At 42.9% G+C, this 17700-nt stretch overlaps 1 protein-coding gene across 1 annotated transcript in view; it reads left to right on the forward strand.

Annotated features, from left to right (window-relative positions):
- angpt1 (angiopoietin 1) overlaps positions 1-16827 on the forward strand; it is a 48684-nt gene extending 31857 nt beyond the window's left edge. The window contains exons 7-9 of the mRNA XM_068575438.1: positions 2149-2315; positions 12128-12258; positions 16089-16827. Coding sequence (XP_068431539.1) covers positions 2149-2315; positions 12128-12258; positions 16089-16252 — 462 coding nt within the window. The 3' untranslated portion in view covers positions 16253-16827. The remainder of the gene's footprint in view (positions 1-2148; positions 2316-12127; positions 12259-16088) is intronic.
- The last annotated feature ends 873 nt before the right edge of the window (positions 16828-17700 follow it).

A 17700-nucleotide genomic window follows, 5' to 3' on the forward strand; every position in this document is an offset into this window, starting at 1 on the left:
AACCAATGACGTGTTGTTCCTGCGTGGGACCACGGAGAGACGCTTGGCAACGGGGATCTTAGGACCATCTGATTTTTATAATCACATTACCAGGAGACCACACGTCACAGGGCACCTCGCAAATCATATTCACAACTCACGCGTCCTTCTTATCAGCATGTGAAAATGGTGGTCGCAGCGCAGCGCTTTCAAGCACCTCGGGGGGTCCTGGTGCAGTTTCCAGGGGCAAAGTTGAAGCTCGTGTAGTTTTACTTGTGAATCCGCAGTCAGCAGTAATCTGACCACCAGCCTGAAGACAGAGGGTGAGAGAGAGGACGGAAGAGGCCGTCTACAAAATAATCAAGTATTGGGATGATGAAAGGATGCCGATACATCGATAGTATTAATACTGCATCAAGTGAATACACTATCAAATACGCAAAATACCTTGGTTCTGACTTTCGGGTGTGAAAAGGCTTATCTCTGTGAATAGATATCTGCATATGAACCTGTCGGCACAGGGGAAAATATTTTTTTCTGTCGGAAGCGTTCTGCTTGACTATTTGTGTTTGAGCAGGCTTTGGCAGGTGAACACAGCAAAATGGTTTCATTGGCTGAAACGCAATCTCTGAATCCACGGGCTATTAATCTTCTTTTTCTTTTTTTAAATGTTAATCGGAAGACGAAGCCTTGCCACAGATATGTCGGACTAGATTGCTAATGGTTTCAAAGATGGCGAACAGGCCCAACATGTACTAAGCTGTTTATATAGTCAGCTAAAAGTAGGAATACACACTTCACACAATGGATGCTGTGCCACTCTTAAGTGGCATGAATGCAAACTTGAACAACCTAAAAAATGATTGATTCAGATGTGTTGTATTTCAACACATTGGTATAGTTGAATATCATGTACGACATTCTTAAGAACATGAAGGCTGGCGCTGATAAAAGGTGCTAAAGAGCTCAGATGGAAGACGTTAAGAAGCACTGTTGTGAAGGATTGGACTCTCAGTATTTCTAGTTTATCTTTGCATGTGCAGCAGTCCCTGACGTTTACTGTGCTCAATGTTTACAGCTACTTTTCTCCCCGACAAAGAGCTTTTAGCAAGTGGAACTGAAATATAAACTAAGCGCTCGGTCCAACACTGTGACGAACCATCCCCTCATTGCTCCTGAGCTGAGTGATACTGATCAGGTTTGCGTGTGAGGGATCGCGAGGTACCGGATCCACAATGAAGGAACACAACAATCACGAAGCTCCACGGGGCTCCAAGCCCTTTTTTTCCAGCCAGGATTCTTGAAATAAACCGCACTCACAGTAGGTGGCTTTGGACCGAGCTGGAAGACATTCAGGAAGGAGCATCTCTCCAGGAGTGAGATCAATTCTGGAGAAAGAGTTAGAGCGAAAAGGGAAAAGCAGTAATGGGCCCCAGTCACTTTCTCTTCCACCCACTCGGCAGGACATGCCTAAGGCTCGAGGAATGCCCCATATTTACTTTCCCTCCTTCCCATTCCTCATCACCACACACGCTCAGCGCAAACACAGACTTCTCCCTGACTTTGCCTCCTCGGCCCCCTCTCTTCCGATCTTTTAATGGAGCGGTTCAGACTGTCCTGTCAGACCTGTAATGTCATCCAGCTTCACAATACTCCCCCTCTGCAATCCACCGCTCTTTGCCGCTTGTCAGAAGCACTTTGCCTGTGACCGGGAGCCACTCTGATCAAATACAAACTCTTGCATGCAGCATATATATTTTAGGAAAGGAGTCTTGGAGTACTAATGAGTTTAGCATGTGTGACTCGAGAGGAAGACATGGAATGGAAAAAGGTGTGCGTCTATTTCAGCTGGTACCAATTTAAACACTTTTATAGATAGGTAAGTCTATCCACGTGGAGAACCAAGCCAAAAGCCAGATTAAGAAACCTGCGTAAAAGTACATTAATAGACAGTGTGAGTAATGTGTGTGGCTTATTCTGGAGAAACGGAAAATAATGCCCGGATGCTATGAGTAATAACTCAGAATAACTTCAATCCATCCACAATCCTCTAGTGTTGAGATGTTATCATTTAAGTAGCAATGAGTAATATCTCGTCCATGATTTATAAAGGGGATTTCCAGCACTGTTTCCACACTGATTGTTGGGCTCCTCTTCCTTTCACTGCAGGGTTTCGGCACCCTGCCTGCAGAGCACTGGTTGGGGAACGAGTATGTTTACCAGTTTACCAGCCAGAGGCAGTATGCCCTCCGCGTGGAACTGACGGACTGGGACGGACACCAGGCCTTCTCGCTATACGACCGCTTCCAAATCGGCGGTGAGAAACAAAACTACAGGTAAGACGGCGGATACGAAGCTACTGGCAGACATGGATGGGGATCAAGTTTTTTCTTTGTTTCTTTCAGGCCAAGGAATACACTCAAGACGGCGAGATTTGTCCATCCTTATGGCAGCTTTTTGACATGATATATATATATATATATATATATAAAATCTGGTTTGAATTTATATCTGCACCACATGTTACAATGAGACAGACGTCAGGCTGAAATTTGAATAAATGAGTGAATCCATATATAATTGAACTAACCTGTTAAAGGCACCGTTGGTTGGTCTGCCACCACTTTGGTTCACACTAAAATATCTCCCCCGCTATTGGTTGAATTTGCCATGATGTTTGGTACAAACATTTATCCTCATGAATTATAATAACCTTGGTGATTACTTTTATCAAGTCTTCAATATACCACCGTTGCAGAGAGGAAAGGAATTACATAAGAACGCATTACTTTAATGGAAAGTCATTACAAACACGGCTAACACGATCTGGTTATGCAACTCTGTGGCGAGGCTTTTATCATCGCGAAATTCCTTCCAAACCAAATCTATCGCATGTCGTCGTCTGCTCATTCCCCTTGATTGACGCTTTGTCCCTGCATGTTGCGGGGGATGAAGTTTTCTGTTTTCTTTTGTGGGGGTTAGTGATAACAGGACTCAAACCATGGCAGCTGCTTGGCCCTCTGAGATGTGGAAAACTACTGCAAATTCCACAGAGTTCCGAGCAACTGCTGGCTTCTCGGGAGAAGGTCTGACACCTCCAATCCTGCAGTTTTCACTGGATGACTGCTTCTCTCCGATAAGGAGGTCCTTTTAGTTGCAAAATGTCTTGCGTCCAGTTTTGAATGACGAAATGAAAGGAGTGAGATTCTGCGGCTTGAGAGCCTTTTGCCTCAACCCGTCCAGTCCTCGCACAAAAGTGTTTCCCCACAGTGGAGGTGATGGGGGGGCCGGAGGGGTAAGGCTCGTTGCCACATCCAATTTTTCAGAATTGTCATGTGATGACAGGGGTTTCACTTTACAAGGTTTCCGTCCTGGGCAGCTCGTGTACCTGGACTGGGCTCTGTGGTTTTCTCTGAGGACCAGGAAAATGGATTTCAATCAAGCGGAGGAGAGATCAAGTTGTTTTTTTGTTTTGAATTTAACGCAGAGTTGAGGTTTTGTGTGAAAGGACGAAGGGAAATCATCTCTTCTTACTTGTACCTTTGGTCTGTACTTGTGGCCCTGGCTTGAATGTGAAGGCCCTTACCTCAGGCTTGTGTAGGGAATATAAGGTCCAGTATCTAACCTCAACACGCACCTAGATGTATCTTCCCTTGTGTGAATCTCTTCAATGCACATCCACATTTATATCTGCTTTTAAATCCTCCCAACTGGGGTTTTCACACATATTTCTAGCATCTCATGCTTGACCGTGTGTTCTTTTCAATTAGGGTAAACTAAAGTTGATGTCCATCTGCGGCTCGCAGACGGGCATCCCTCGCTGTGGCAGCGTGCTTTTCATGCCGGCTCATGCCGCTCAGGACTCCAATCGACACGCTGATCTCTAGAAATACATTTGCTCTTAAAAAATAGTTGTGGTATGATAATCACAACAGTGTTCCTCTGAAACACCGGCCAAAACAAACCAGATGGTTGGGCCCAAAACAAACCGACGCTGCCATATTTTCTGCTTTGGCACCTGTCTGCTTCTAAGTGTTCTCCGAATTGCATTTGGTGCTCTGAGACATCAGAGATAGCTGTACGCGATATGCCTTTCAGTTGGTTTTGGCTTCGTTTCAGTCGTACGTGGTGGCTTACTGGAACACAGTCTGCGTCAGCAAGAGTCAGACAAACATTCGTAAAGACCTCATTTGGTGTCGTAAATCTGCCTCTTGCTCTCTGTCTCGCGCACACACACACACACACACACACACACACACACACACACACACACACACACACACACACACACACACACAGGCTGTAAGGAGGAAAGCACTTTAACAAGACAAACAGACCACTTGGAAAGCAGGTATAATAATTGAATAGTCCGAGTACATTTATCATGAACAATATTGAGATTTGCCAAGAAAAGTTTGTCGCGCTGCCAGCTTCTTGGTTTCATCTATATGTGAAACGGAAATGACTTCAGAGAGCGTGGGGGGTTGCAATTATTCCTTTGTGAAATATAAGGTCCTAATCCTTCATAAATGAAGTATTTCTTACTGAATAAATGCATTTATTATCAGTGTGCATTAAGTAGGAACCTGCTATTCAATTGTATTCAGTCATCTAATTCTTGTTGGCTTCATCTGGCATCATAAAACTGTTCAATCAGCTCAGAAATAATCACACGATTGACATTTTTTATCATATTTTCTAAGTGTAATTTCAATACTTTGATTTCGTTTGGTTGATTCTTTTTATTTTAATTGCAATAACAGGAACCCTTTGAGATTATTATAATAATATCTCAATAATAGAGATAAATTAGTTTTTAAGAAAGCTCGGGCTTTGTCAAATTTGATGACCATTGATTACTATTTAATTCCATTATATAGACCAAACAAATAATCTATTATTAGAAAAAATAATAATACAGTGCAGAACAATGAATAATGGAGAAAATATAACCTTTTTGCTTTACTGTAAACTTTGCCAAACACTTATTTATGCATCTCTGGATCCAATACTTTGACGTGTGTTCCTCAGGACAGTTTGGATAACAGAAAAACACACATTCCACCCTGAAAACACACTATCTATCATATCATACGTGCACAACATGCATTCATTTTGCAGAACTTCTCTTCGAAGTAGAGCATTGGAGCCGGAGCGAGGCAGAGAGGCATACATCAATTCAAGAGCAGCCAAATAAAAGAAGAAATATACACTGGCTACATCTGCACAGTGTAAACTGACATCAGTAATGTTGTTTTAAAATTGAACGAACAAATCTTATGGACAACACTGAGGGATGAATCTGGGTTGACCAGCACTTCAAAGTTCCCACTGAACCACAACCTCATAATATTGTGAAATGAGCTCTTGGGTCTTTTTCTTCCTTGTAACTGGGGTCGCCATAATTGCAAAGGTTACTATCTTTATAAACAACACAAATGCCCTATCATCAAACCTAATTTGGGTGCTGTGACGCAGCATGGGTCTCAGAAAAGAAAATAATAAAACCACGTATAATTTCAAGACCTACACATATTGTTTTAATGATAACCATCAGATCAACACGTTCAGTTAATCACCCTCATCCATCAACGTTTCTTTGCTGCAAAAATGGGCTTCGTGCTGCTTATCAATGTGAATAGGAAAGGGGAAAGTAAAAGTCAACCTTTTATGAAGACAATAACAAAGAGACACAAGAGCTAATTAGAGAAAATGCAAATGGTATGAAAAGATAAATTATGGCACAGTATGAAGAAAATTGCATGTTGCACAAAACTGAATAATGTAACAAGAACAGACAGATCAACAAACTGGACTGAATGATACACAATGCTGGCAGACATAAACAGTTTCATGCAGATAAACAGTGATTACTGAGAACAGTCTTTAAGTTACAGATTTAAAGGTTGTTATTGTTACAAAAATAACAAGTTTTAACACAGGCTTTGTCGATAAATACCAATGATTTTTATGTCCCTAAGCTAGGAAAGATCATCTGAACTTTTCTTACGCAATACTGTGGCGTATATTGTAATTATTTCCAGTAACAAACCGTAGAGTAGTTGAATGAGCAGATGTAAAGAAGTAGCGTCTGCATGAAGATGTATCTGAAAATCATGGATCCAAAGACAATAATTGGTAGGAAAGTCAAAAATAACCAGGATACTCAAAGTAAGTGCATGCAAATGATCTGAATGTTGGCTAACCTCCAGTGGGTTACAGACGGTAACCGGACTAGAGCTCTTATAGCTGTAGAGTAAAAGTTAAAGTCTTGATCTGAAAGGGGCAATTAAAGTGGCATTTTGTGCAATTGTTCTTATAATTAATGGTCACAGTTGTGTCAAGAGTTTGCCCTAAACTAAAACATCAATGTTGTTGCAGTATGGGAGAAATTATATCCAAAGTGTTTCATGTCCCACTCAAGAGAAAAAGAAAATAGAGAAAGAGAATAAAAATTCAGAAGAGTTTGACTCCTCATGCAAAATAATTTGAAGGCAGAGAGCATAAGATACTTCTATATTTTAAACATCCAAGTAAAATACATCAAAATGTTTTCGTGTTGAAACCTTTTTGTGAGGTGGACTCAAGCCTCAATTCATATATTTTCCAATATGCAACATTTTTGACGTTTCTAAAAATCCTTTGCTTAACTATTTATGATCCAAAGCAAAAACTATGGACATGGTCGTCCATATTCTTTCTAGGATTAAGGATCTTAAGTGAACTACTTCACAGAGGGGGAGTGTGTGAGTATGTTTAATGCATCTTAAAGCACTAATGCACAGAGCATGGTGTGATGTAGTGAAGTAGCCTGGGCACCAGATAGACGTTGAATATATGCACAGACACAAGTTGAGGTTAGTATGGAAATATAGTGTTTTGTACGTACTGTAAAAGCCCTCCTGCTGTAAGAAAAATACATATATGTTTATTTTTGAACGATCCATTACATCTTTATTCAATATCCTCCCTTGTTAGGACAGCCAAGTTCTTAAATTTAGTGATTTCTCCACATGGTAATGGCCCAATTTGGAATCAGATCCCATTGAGATGTGTTTTCATGCGAGGATTTAGTAAAGAAATTGGCAGCGATTTGGTTTCCAAAACATGGGGACTACTCTATTTTCCAAGACTCACACTGAGCTTATCTGAGATATCTCAGGTCTTGCCTTGAACAGCATCCCGAGAGCTTCAGGTTCCACAGTTTCCATTGATACTGAGATGAAGCACCAAAGCTACTGGCTGCAACACTTGTGTAGGACATAAAAAAAGGATCAGCAGAACAGTGTGTAAGAAATGAAGAACTTGTTGTGTATTTAAAGTGTATCTCAAATCAAAGTTGGAATGTTTTTTTTGTGTGTCTCTCTTTTTGCCTTTTGGAATTAAACAAAAGAAAACACAATAAATTATGATGGAATAAAATGAAATTAAATCACTGATGACACCTGAAACAATCCCAACTCAAGGTTCCACCTATCACTCTTTTCCAGAGCTTTCAACCACACCGCATTGCCTTCATCTGTGGATATACATCTTCATGACAACCAAAAGAAACTCAATCCCGCTGATGAAGTCCTGCAACACGGTTGAGAGCTCTGGAAAAAGCTATCGCGTGAAGTATAGTTGTGCCAAATTTCCACGTCGAGATCGAATGCTTACCTGGACAAACATTTGAATGTCAAGGTTCTGTTTATTGTCATTGTACAACACAGGATTGCACAATGAAATGCAGTTGGTAGTACTATTTTCCTACATAAGAAAAAGCTAAATATTATAAGGTGAAGGATGAATTTAGAAGTCTCACAGCCGAAAGGAAGAAGCCTGGAAGTGCGGCAGCTGATACCGTCTGTAACGCTTTCCAGACGGCGGCAGCGTGAAGACACTGTGGCCGGGGCTGGTATTGTCTTTTAATATTCTATATTCTCATCAATATCACTGATGCTGGGTTGATGCCAACCGATAATGTTCAGGACGTTCTTTTAATTACTCGCTGTAGAGTCCACCGGCCGTGAGCCGAATAGATACATCCAGCGTTGCAATTTGCAATATCTTTTTTCATGAACACAAGAGCGAAAGAAGACGACTGTGCTATCCAAAGCATTCAGAAACTTCATCCATACACCATGGCCAGTTATTCAAATGCCGAAAAACACTGGAAATATATTGTACTAACCTCCAGTTCCATCAAACAGTATCAGCAGTGTGGACCTGGATGTCTCCCAGCGGTAGGAGAGCAGTCCAACGGGTCTAAGCCAGCCAGACACCTCTGTGGCCTTGCAGTAGGAACCCTTTCGGTCGTGGTGATTAACCTCTGAAGGGCCAATCGGACTGCAGTTCAGGAGGCTAACGACTGCCAGGTGTGCACCAGCACGCGCTGGACCCTCAGCTGAACGGCTTGTTTGGCTTTACGGGTGGACATGAAAGAAAGCAAAGCAGCCTCAGCTTGACGGTGTCAGTCAAAAAGATCAAAAGTGACATATTTTCTGTCTCGGTGAAAAGATTTGCGGCACCGTACGGCGATCGCTCGCACCATCGCTGTGTTTTTGTATTTCTGTCGTTTTCTCGAAAGAATCCCTCTTGAACTTTGTGCACATACATTCTGTTAGACACATTGTTTTATGTTTTTTTCCCCTCAAACTCACCAGAGACATTCTTTCAAAAAGTCGCTGTATGACAGCAATATCCTCTGCTCAGAGTAACACAGTGTGTTGTGAAATGGGAAGTGTCAGATAAAAGCAAGACTGTGAACAAGCGGCACGTTAGCCGATATGAGGCCCCGAGCCGATCCCAGCCGGCTGAGCTGTAATCCAACACATCTTTCCTCTGTGAGGAGGACCACCTCCAAGGAGTCCTCCATCAAGCACTGCTCTGCTTTCAATTAAGTGCATATAAAAAATTACTCTCAAGTAAAACCATTTAATATACATAATAGATAAGACATGGAATGCGACCCCAAACATAAATAAACACGGCTAATTACAAGGTTTTTCACTGAAAGAAAAGTGTGACAGTGTAAAATGTTTTAATGATTTCGATAGCGATGATGTGTTTGAGATACAGCGCGATAGAATCAGTCATCGTAGCCTAGATTTATTTGGACGTGCTCTCGCATAAACATATCAGAGTCCACTGAATCCTCACTTGACCCCGCAATTCATTTCTCACGTATACAGTTTGCAGCTGTGATACTCCAGAGCATACAATCATTAGGGAAGCTGAAACTGAATCTGCATCAAAGGGTCGCCCCATGCTATTTTGTCATGCAAATAGTTTTAGTTTTATTTAATTTTAAAGGTATCTCTATTGAAAACATTTGCCGCCATCTCTAATATATTTGAGGGTATATGGAGTTTCATTTTTAGTGCTTTGAAAACATTCGGCTTGCTGTGTGTTGTGGCTGGTCTCGCCCCACCGTTGCTGCAGTAAGAAAGTAAATAGGGGTTGGGCTCGTTCCTCATGATGTGTAATGAGTTACTTTAAAAGTATTATATAAATTAACTATTTACTTTTATCAAAAATAATACAATCTCTGCAAAAACTAACCTTTTAATGTGGTTAAAGCAGGAAAGTCCGTAAATCGGCGTACATTGGTTTATCAACGTGGCTGATTCTATCAGTATCAGTTGTCTTCAGCTGCTTTATACTGGATGGAAAGCTTCTCCTTCAGCTCATGAAATAGCTGCCACATCTGAAGGTAGCAGCACATACATTTTGATAAATCTACAGGAGTGCAGAGCCGCTGCGCATTTGCTTTGTTCGCCTTCATTAAATCGTCTGAAAATGACACCCAGCTGCTAAAGTATGAACCACACAGACATCTAACACTTCTGGGTTGGCAGCGCAGTTCGAGGTGCTTCTTCTTCTCTTATGCGTCCAGGGTTAGCAGCCGTAAAAGTCCCACAATCCTTTAGTGAGTCCACCCTAGTGTTGTTTTTCTGATGGGGGTTGAGGTGGGGAGTCTCTTTTATGACTCCAGTAAACCTTCAAGTTAAAAGGTGACTGGGGTGCAATTTGTGATCAACAGAAGTTTTAGCACGGATGTCTCAAAAGCTCAGCATGACAAGACTCCACCAGCGGTAAATTGGATGTTTTTTGGTAGTTTTTTTTCTAATTTGGCTGAACTGATCTTATTACTGGCATGCACCGCTGCTATTTTAACTTTCTAAGCATTTCGAAAGACCACAAGCAAGCCGGCATCCTCGGTGGCTATGAGAATAGTTAGATGGCTGGACACCAACCTCCCTCTCAGGAGTTGTCATCGAGCAAAACCGAAGGATCCCCCTCACAGCTCACTGGGCCACATTATAAGGTTACTTTAACAGGAAGGCTCAGATTTGAAGCCATTGCCCGTTAAGTTCCTGGTGTCCGTCCCCTGATCCATTTCAGGAACATGATTTACCGCACGCCGTCTGTGTTGCTCTCATTCTTACAGATAGGCCTCAGGAAAAATGTCTCTTCCTCTTAAGTTCATTACTTGGCCCATCTTCACATTTACCCCACTTATCACTTGTGAGTGTGTAATGGATCCCGACTGCAGATGTCGGTCGAGTTGGGGGGGGGGGGGAGATCGTCGGTCTGCGTAAATATGCAGCGCGGCCGGTAAACACAGCCGCGGACTATTTAAAGCTGCCCGTCAAAGTGTCATGCTGAAAATCCCTCCTGATGATGTGCCTTGGCAAGTCGTCAGCACGCCAGAGATCGCTAGAGCTTTGGAAGAAAAAACACGAAGAGCGAGCGGAATCTGTTCTCCATCAGAGCGGTAGCAGACCCCCATCCTCGACAAGACATGTTTTATTCCTCAGGATCCGGACTTAGCCCGATGGAAGTCATGCTTCCCCTAAGTGAGGCGTTGCGAGTTTACTCTGAACTGGAAAACATCTCCAGAGACATCTGTTGCCCAGCAGACACCGCGGTCGATACCTGGACGTGCTGTACGCATTTACTCGCACACCCAAGTGCTCGTACTCGCAGGCCCTCGGCCAAACTTGCTGTATCCAGCGGTCGTTTGGTGTCACTGATGAGACACATGACTCACCTCTTGCATTGTGGGATTACACACATCGTTTCTGGCTTAGTGAATGCCTCCACGGGTGACCTGCAGTCACACTATTTTTACTCAACTGTACAAATCAGTCATTTGCACAACTGCTGTCCAAATACAGAAGTCCTTTTCCCCGTTAAATGACTTTCTTTCCCGGGGAGTCTCTTTCTTTGAGGTACTCGTGATGTTTTCAGAGCTGCAGGCTTCACACGAGGAGTCGTTTAACGTCTCCAGAAAACATGACATATTTTTGGTAGGTGAGGTTCGCTACACACCCCGTGGTCCCACTGTTATAACTCAGGAAAACAAGAGACTGAATTGAGCTCAATCGGAGCGGCGGCCCTTCCTCTTTGGACGCGCGATCGCTTCCATTGGGAGGCGGGAAAAGAAAGTGAGCGTGAGAGAAACAAAAGACGTTAGGGGAAAGAAGAAAAAAGTGTGTGATGCAGCAGACGGGATGAAGGAACTGTCCGATTTACAGCGGGACACGCCCTGGAGAAATCTGCTGTGCAAATTGAATGCGAGTGAAGAGATGGCTAGACTGTGTACTTAATCACAAAAAGGCAAGACAGAGAGACATATTGCTTCCTGGGATACTAAAGACGTGAGAGTGTGTCCTACCTGCCCCGCCGTGGACGGATGGAATGTTAAACAGGTTGCTTATTGCTTTTCGACTGTGTGTAGCTGTTAAAGGTCAGTATTAGGGGAGTAAATTAATGTACTGTGGACCCGCGGATGGAAATGTGATTCCCAGACATTCCTTACACGACACAGCTCTTTCCTCCCTCTCTCTCTCTCTCTGTCTCTCTCGCTCTCTCTCACACTTTCCATCTGTAATTCTTTCATATGCTCTCTCCGTCTCTCTCTCATTTTTTTTTATTTGATCTTCTCCCCACCCTGTTAATGTTGTGCCAGGTGCTCTACATGTACTCAATCACAGATAAAAAAAAAGAAGAAATATCTCTCGGGAGACATTTCTTGCAGCATGTTATGTCTTCTCGCTGTCTTTATTGCTTACACTGCTCACTCCTCACCCCTTCTCATACCGCCGACCTTGATATGTTTTTATGTCCTGACTCCCTCCCTCCTCTTCCTCATGTATTTCAGACTGTTCCTGAAAAGCCACAGTGGGACTGCCGGCAGACAGAGCAGTCTAGTAATCCACGGAGCAGACTTCAGCACCAAGGACATGGACAACGACAACTGCATGTGCAAATGTGCCCTCATGCTCACTGGTGGTAAGTGTAGCCAAGTGCTTTATGAGGACATCATTCATCCAGAGCAAAGCTGGACCACCTGTATATTAGTACCTCCCGGTATGACTACATACGGCAAGTACAGTGGAATCCGGATATTTTACGGCTGCTGTAAAACTGCTCTAATTTATTTAGTTTTTGGCCACTTGGGGAGCAGTAGAACTAGCCGTTAACACAGATTGACATATTATCAGCTTATAAAGTTAGCATAGGTGTGAGCAAACATTTGCTTGTTTACCAGCAGACACGAAGAAGAGGCAAGAATGCATTTGGCCTATGTCACCTTATGAACGTACGTTCATTATGATATTATTGTACATTTAGCACCGGTTTTGGTCTCCACCAAGTCCTGAGGGAAATATCTGGAACAGATATAAGCCTATATTACTATTTACAGAACACTCCATAGCACAAGCCAGGCACCGGGATAAAGAGACTGAGGGCTGTTAAAAAGTCTTTTTCATGAAATAAAAGACATAGCTTTTACTATGCAGTAGCCTCAGAAAGGTCCAATAACCACAACCGCATAAGGCTACTGTTTAAAGAATCAAAGAATACATTTATAATCAATCAATTCATATCAATCAAATAAGAACATAGCACTGTTTGAATCTATGAAAGATGGAATAATTTGCCTTCCTTTCACATTTCTTTCACATAAGTTTATGTGACCAAAAGGTCTTATCGTCTAAGACCTTGTGTTACTTGAAAGGAACATCGGCCCTCTTTTCAGCAACGTCGTCTTCATCTCAGGTCTCGGCAGTTAACTTGGGAAACACAATGTCATTAATACCAATATAAACCTTGGGTAAAACTACAAAATAAAGATGCAATGATCCGGTAATACACTTCGGCATTTCTGTCTCTTTGGCACCAGCGAGACAAAAACAATGGCACGATTTAATCATTCCCTAAAGCAATTTTCTCTGATTGGCATTGTGACGAACATCCCACAATGTTCATTGCCTGGTCATTAGTTCAGGTCGTTATGATCGCAATGGGCTAACATGGCCACTTATACATCTATCTGCACCTATTAGGGCTATGTTCCCCCTTCCCAGTTGCTCCGCGGTTTGGAAACAAACACATTATAAAAAAAAAAAATCTCTGGGCGCGGCACCAAGTGTCAGTGAGATTTAACATGACTCCGCTTCTCCTGCTGTGTAAGTGGAGCCCGGTGACCCTCGCTGTCACCCCATGGCAGCGCTACGGCGGTGGAACCCTGACCTGGTACTAATCAAGCATTTCAAAGTGCAGATTTAAGATCAGCATTACCTCTTAGGTCATTGTGAATGCATTGAGTTGAAGGGAACTGGCATCTGATCACCAATCAACACCCTTACTCTGCTTGATTCATGGCCTGCCTATAGCCAGGCCACAAAGCAGAGGCATGACAACATGTAGCCTGAGTCGAGGCTGGTCCGAACCCAGCACCGTGCCGCGGTATGTACGGTATATCTTTTGATTTATTCCCCTATGTTTATAAGAGCGGGGCTGACATCAAGTGATGTAAGTGTCTGGAATATGCAAGAGGAAAAATACTTCTCTGCTACATTTATGAGGACAGCGTGCCGTGTTAAGAAGACGCAGGAGGGCCTACATACTGTAATGTATATATTTACACAACACCAGAACGTACAGTAGGGATAAAGTACCGACGGTAGGAGGAAGGGGGGATCTCTCTATCAAACTGCACTAGACTCTCTTTTTTTTTCCCCAAAAGAAGACATCTTGTTTTGAGAAGTCAGTAGAGATATCTGTCATGGAAACAGAGAGGATACTGGTCATAAATCCTAAAAGATTGCTGCTGTGCACACTGAATGTTTATGGGCGTGACGGCGGTTGTGTGGTCTGCACTTTATCAACGAGCAAGGGGTGGCAAGCAGGAGACACTCGCTGTGTTCTGCTCCGTCGGTTAAGAGGGTTACAAAAAAAACTGCCTCAATAAAATAAACCAGCAGGTTGCACAACACGCTTTGGGGATGTTACCACTAAACCGCATCCCTTCATTGTGTCAACGACAGGACATTACTACTAGCTTTTTTATTGTCTCTGTCAAGTATGTTTTCATTCTATTCAGGGCTGGTGTCATAAACTATGTTGTGTTTACTGTTTGAGAGGATTAAGCGGCTCGCAGACATTTAGTTTCCTATTTAAAGCTTCTTCAATGTTTTTTTGGCCACTTGAGGGCAGCGGAAACGAGCTGCAAACACAACACGTGTCCAAACCTGTTGCTTATTTTATACTGCGGATAGGCGTCTCGTAAATTTAGGACAAATATTCACTCTCCTTTTAGCTCTGTTTTGGTTTCCACCACCTCTTGAGGGAAATATCTCCTCTTCAGCGGCTAAATGCTCCACTATAATTATCAGGTTGGTCTGTCTGACGTTTGGTGTTGGCCAGGTATAGCATACAGAGGATTAGCATGCCTCCGCGGCGGCGGCGACAGGTGTGACAGGAGGCATTTTTTTCCTATTTTGGGGTTGTGCGTCCATTTGTCCGTCCATTACATGCTCGTGAACACGATATCTCAGTCAAGCATGGAGGGAATTTCTTGAAAATTGGCACAAACATTCATCTAGACTTTAAGATGAGGTGATAAGAATTTCAAGATCAAGCCCACTAAAAACTGTTTTGACCATAACTCGCAAATTAATTTGCATATTTTGACAATTTCACACAAATAAAACCAGAATAAATCGCTAAAAGACCCTGAAATGTCCTGTGGAGCTGAGGGAAACCGCACAGTTGGGTGACAATGTCCCCCAATCTCACATAAAGCAACCACGTCAACATTTCACATAATCATTCAATCGATCATTGATTTATAAATATCGACTGTAGCAGCTTTAGCCTTTCAACACTTTCCATCTATTAAGATGTCAGGTGCAGTGTCTCCTCTGAAGCAGCTCCTCAGCTTGAGGACAATTGCCCAAAAAAGGCTTAAGAAATCATAGCAGAGCAAAAGTAGATTAAAATTTGGTTCCCAGTAGATACTGAAATTATAAGCAGCTGTGGAAATGTAAGAAGGTGTCCACCCATTTCCCCGTTACGTTGTGTACGTGTCTCAAGATGAAGCAGAAATCAATGGGAAATTAATAGCTTGTGTAATCCACGTCAACCACAAGGGCAGAACATTGCTCCTGATTACTGACAGCTCTCGTGAAATGTGAAATGTCAGCCTGTCGGCCGCAGTGGTATTAAGGTCTCATCGGAGGGAGAAGAGGAGCTGCCATTCCTCCCCGCGTGACTGACACATGCCATGCCTCACATAATGTTCTATATCGGACCGTTCACAATGTGCGACGTGAATAAAAAGATTACCAGGATGGATTACATGTTGTGTTCAGAAAATAAATAACTGCTGATTCTGAAAGATACAGGCAGCCAATGTGTGTGTTAAATTTTTAATACAACCGACCTCCAAGTCCAAGCACGTGTACCCTTCCTACCCGATATATCTCAGGGAAATCATGAAATGTGTCACCTTGGGAGAATACAAGTTTCCCATGTCATTCACCACCGCGGTGTCAAACTGCAGCTCGTGCACCCTTTGCTTTAAATAGAAAGGGGTACCGAAAAGTGTCCAGCAGCAGGTACCGGCATGCCATTGAACCCAGTGACAGTAACACATTGAGCAGATAGCAGTGCAATGGTGTCTGAAGCATTGCCATGGGAAGCTGTCAACCTTTACCAAGGACAAAACCGTCTGATAGAGGTGACTTCGTCAGCCCACTTGCTTAAAGCCTGGTTTCTTCTGCTAGGAGGCATCGATACTTTGCAACTAATATTTCACTTTCCTCTCTTTATAGGTTGGTGGTTTGATGCCTGTGGCCCGTCCAACCTTAACGGCATGTACTTCACCCAAGGACAACACATAGGGAAGTTGAACGGTATCAAGTGGCACTACTTCAAGGGTCCCAGCTACTCGCTACGAGCCACGGCCATGATGATCCGCCCGCTGGACTTCTCCTAGTCCTTTAAACTTTGAACTTCCAAAACGGGCGTGTAGCACAGGGACGCTCCCTATTTTATCCTCTTGTTTCATCTCATTTTCGCCGGCCCCCGGGAGTCATCCAATGAATCTTTTTTTATTATTCAATCTGGTTCCTCTCCAGAGCGGCGGCCATTGCTGCGTCCCCGCTGCCTCACAGCCCCCCCCCCCTCTCCTTCCCCTCCTCAGCGGTTCAGAAAACCAGCCATGCGAGAGAGGAGGACCGCCAGAGGAAGAGATGATTCACCTGAACTGTTTCTGTTCCCAAAGCAGATTCACAAACGTTGCGTTATTTAAGGACAAACGTGTTCAGTCGGCGTTATCTCCACACTTGCAATGTGTGCACATTCAAGAGCGCGCCACAACAGCTCTTCAAAAATTCAAGCACAATGTCAAACCATAACTTTTCCATTACCCTGGGGACCTGCGCTGTAACAATACAGAGGACTTGAACTCTTTTGAATGGAAAGCGGCAATGGCAGAGCAGCACGAACTCTTCATCTGCAGGACAGAACTTATCTGGAACGCTACAAGGAAACGATGCTTTTCTAATAAAATGTTGCTCGCAGAATGCAGCCCATAAATATTAACATTGTATTATATATTGTGAGGGGTGTGGGGGGGGAGGAGGGTTGTATTATTTTTTTGTTATCCCAACTGTATACAATAGCCACAGTGAGATGAAATTGTCTTTTGTACTATAAGTGTAACACACGCTCAGTTTTAAGGTGACCTTGGAAATTGAATCACAAAGGTCATTTACAGTATTTGCTGCCTTGACAGTGTGATTATTATTAGAGTTCAACATGTGAGGTTTTTATTGGGATAGATTCTGGACAGAGCCCATTTGCATTTGTTATTGGCTGAGAAACAAGTAGTACCTGCCAAGGTTCAGCTTGTGAGTGATCACCTTACCGCTGCTGAATATGAAAAACAAGGACATTAATACTGATTCCTATTATTAGTGATATATAACAATTACAGCCATGTGCACATGGGGAGAATACACATATGCATATACAAGTAATGCTGTGTATCTTTTAGAATACACAAAAAAAAACAGTATATTCTCGCGTGTGATGAAGTACCACATCACGATCCGTCCATATTTACAACGATCTAAATGCTTATATTAAGCTGATGTCCCACACAGGATGAGGTCAACATTCATATTACTGAATCGTATTTCTTACTCTAAAGGACATTATAAAAGCTCTTTAAGGGTAACCTCAGTATCTTTAAACCCTATTTTTTTCCATGTTTTTGTTTCTAAATGACGGATATGGACAACAATATTTGTATTTGGTCCAGTATTGAGGGAGACCGCTGCAGACAGCAGCCACTAAACACGCTGCAATGTAATCGATCAGGGCAGCTCCTCACCGTCAATGTATGTCCACTAGAAGTGCTTGTTTTTGCCACTGAAAGGC

The sequence above is a fragment of the Clinocottus analis genome, unplaced genomic scaffold (assembly GCF_023055335.1).
Source record: "Clinocottus analis isolate CAN_PGR_092001 unplaced genomic scaffold, fCliAna1.0.p SCAF_14, whole genome shotgun sequence".
Taxonomy (NCBI): Eukaryota; Metazoa; Chordata; class Actinopteri; order Perciformes; family Cottidae; genus Clinocottus; species Clinocottus analis.